Here is a 2,492-nt window from a genome sequence, read left to right as displayed (position 1 = left end):
GATATCCAGAAAATAACAGATATAGGGAGACATGAACCAAGTCTCTGCCTAAGGAGTGAATTCATATGTCTGTGCTATTGGTGAATCTTCCTAAATCCCTGCTTTCATTATGATTCAGGTCAAATCAATAGGAAAAATCATCATACATTAAGTATGGTGTCACAGATCTGCAATGTCAGAGTTTGGGAGATAGAGGTAGGAGGATCAGGAGTTGAAGACCAACCTTAACCATATGTCAAGCTCAAGACCACCCTGAGCTACAGGGCACCCCTTGTCAAAGAACACAGTAACAGAAGCATCATACAAAGCTATCTTAAGAGTTTCTGTAAGTTCTTCAGTTATTTTTGGCATTAAGAATTTCCAGAGCACCAAGAAGGAGGCTGCAGAAAAGAAACAAGATCCCTGCACATGATTATTGTTTGGTATTTGTTTTGTTCTAATATTAGGGCTCACTCTGTAGCCCAGGATGACTGCAAATTCCCAGCAATCCTCCTGCCTCATCTCTCTGAATAGTGGAGTTACATGTGTGAGCCATTTCACTTGGCCTTACAGCTCTACCAAAATGTCAGAGTCCGAATTGTATCCAATGTACAGCAATCAAGCAACCCCCCCCAAAATCAGCCCCAATTGTTCCATGCCTCGGTATGATTCTAGCCATCACTCCCGGAAGCATTTTGAGGAATTAATTTTTCTGTTTTGTCCATGGAAATTTTGCAACCATTTCATTAGATCTGCCAAGGAATTTTAACCAGTTTCCACACACTGAATGAAGTAGACCAAGACATCCTTCAGTGCTTGATGGGAGATGTCATTCTGTAAATATGTTTCTCATACTGGTTAATGAATAAAGCACGGTTGGCCAGTTACTTGTTTCTTATCGGCTAGCTCTGTCTTAATTATTAACCCATTTATATTAATCTAAGTATGTCCACATGGTCTCATCTTACTGGAGAGTGAGCCTGTGGTTTTGCTCTCTCCAGTCTCTCCATGTTGACTCCTCCCTACTCTTTCCTCGAATCCTCCTTGTCTCCTAGTCCTGTCTATCTTGCTTTCCTATTGGCCAACAGTGCTTTATTCATTATCCAGTATGAGAAATATATTTACAGAATGACCTACCCCATCAAGTGCTATGCAACTCATGACTCTCACTCTTTTCTTCAGTGTGAGAATCTTCTGTATGGTCTGCATTGATCAATGAACAGACAAGAGACAAAGTGGGGCTTCCCTTTTTTTCTGACATCTTACGGAGGCTGCAGTGGTCATCACCACTCTCTGAGCTTCATCATGCCACCTAAGGATGACAAAAAGAAAAAAGATGCTGGAAAGTTGGCCCAGAAAGACAAAGACCCAGTAAATCAGTCTGGTGGCAAGGCCAAAAAGAAGTGGCCCAAAGGCAAAGGTTGGGACAAGCTCAACAATCTAGTTCTGTTTGACAAAGCTACATGCAACAAATTCTATAAGGAAGTGCCCAATTATAAGCTTATTACTCAGGCTGTGGTCTCTGAGAGACTGAAGATGCAAGGTTCCTTGGCCAGAGCAGCCCTTCAGGAGCTACTTAGTAAGGGACTTATCAAGCTGGTTTCAAAGCACAGAGCCCAAGTAATTTACACCAGAAACACAAAGGGTGGAGATGCCCCAGCTGCTGGTGAAGATGCATAAACAGGTTCAATCAGCTGTACATTTGGAAAAATAAAACTTTATTAAATAAAAGAGAGAAAGATAAAGACAAAGTGGGGAGATTGTGTTGACAAAGTCTGTGGCTTTTTCCTGAGTGGTAACTTCTTGTCTTCTGTATCCAGCACACTCACGAAGTGCAAACTGATGTCATACATCCATGAGCATTTCCCAAGGACAGAAGTTTTAGGTTGCAACTGATTGTAAAACATAATCAACCAATTTTAGCAAAAAAAAAAAAAAAAAAAAAAAAAAAAAAAAGAAAGAAAGAAAGAAAAAGAAAGACAGTGGTGAGTGGTGAGGCATTGCAAGAATACAGCATTCCTATTCCAGAGAGTTGAACTATCATAAGAAGATCACGCATTTAGGTATGAGCTAAACACTTATACAGTAAAGACTTTCCTTCCCATTATATTTGCAAAATATTCACTTACATGGACATATCGAGTTAAGAATAAAGATCTCTGTTACAAAGACTTCCAGACATAACAGTTGTGACTGATCAGAAAATGAAAGCTATAGTTAGACAATGTAAAAGAATAATATGAGAATGCCCTTTATATTTAGCAAGAAACAAACAACAGCAAAAGAATCAGAAAGTAGAAAGAGACCCTGACTTGAAATTGTTTTTGGATCTTTGGTATGTGTATTCTTGAGAAGGAAATCTTGGTGGGCATTATAAACACAAACCAGACATTTCAATTTTCTGAAACTCTGAGCTCATACATAGACACAGAACTAAGAATCCTGTCCCACAGAGTCTTGACATAGGTGGCCAAACACTCAGACTGCCCAACTGCTTCAGTTTTCTTTGTATT

General features: G+C 39.6%; 1 protein-coding gene across 1 annotated transcript; it reads left to right on the top strand.

The window, feature by feature from the left end:
- The first annotated feature begins 1,284 nt into the window (after positions 1-1,284).
- On the top strand, positions 1,285-1,710 carry LOC127236916 (40S ribosomal protein S25-like). The gene has a single exon (XM_051204892.1). The coding sequence runs from the start codon at positions 1,285-1,287 to the stop codon at positions 1,657-1,659; it is 375 nt and encodes a 124-aa protein (XP_051060849.1). The 3' UTR covers positions 1,660-1,710.
- Positions 1,711-2,492: the final 782 nt, after the last annotated feature.

This window comes from Phodopus roborovskii, unplaced genomic scaffold (assembly GCF_943737965.1).
Source record: "Phodopus roborovskii unplaced genomic scaffold, PHOROB, whole genome shotgun sequence".
NCBI classification, from domain to species: Eukaryota; Metazoa; Chordata; class Mammalia; order Rodentia; family Cricetidae; genus Phodopus; species Phodopus roborovskii.
The sequence above is the reverse complement of the archived record's forward strand: the minus strand, read 5'-3'. Positions and strand labels throughout refer to the sequence as shown.

Coding starts and splice junctions, on each gene's coding strand:
- LOC127236916 (XM_051204892.1), top strand. CDS start 1,285: ATGCCACCTAAGGATGACAAAAAGAAAAAAGATGCTGGAAAGTTGGCC.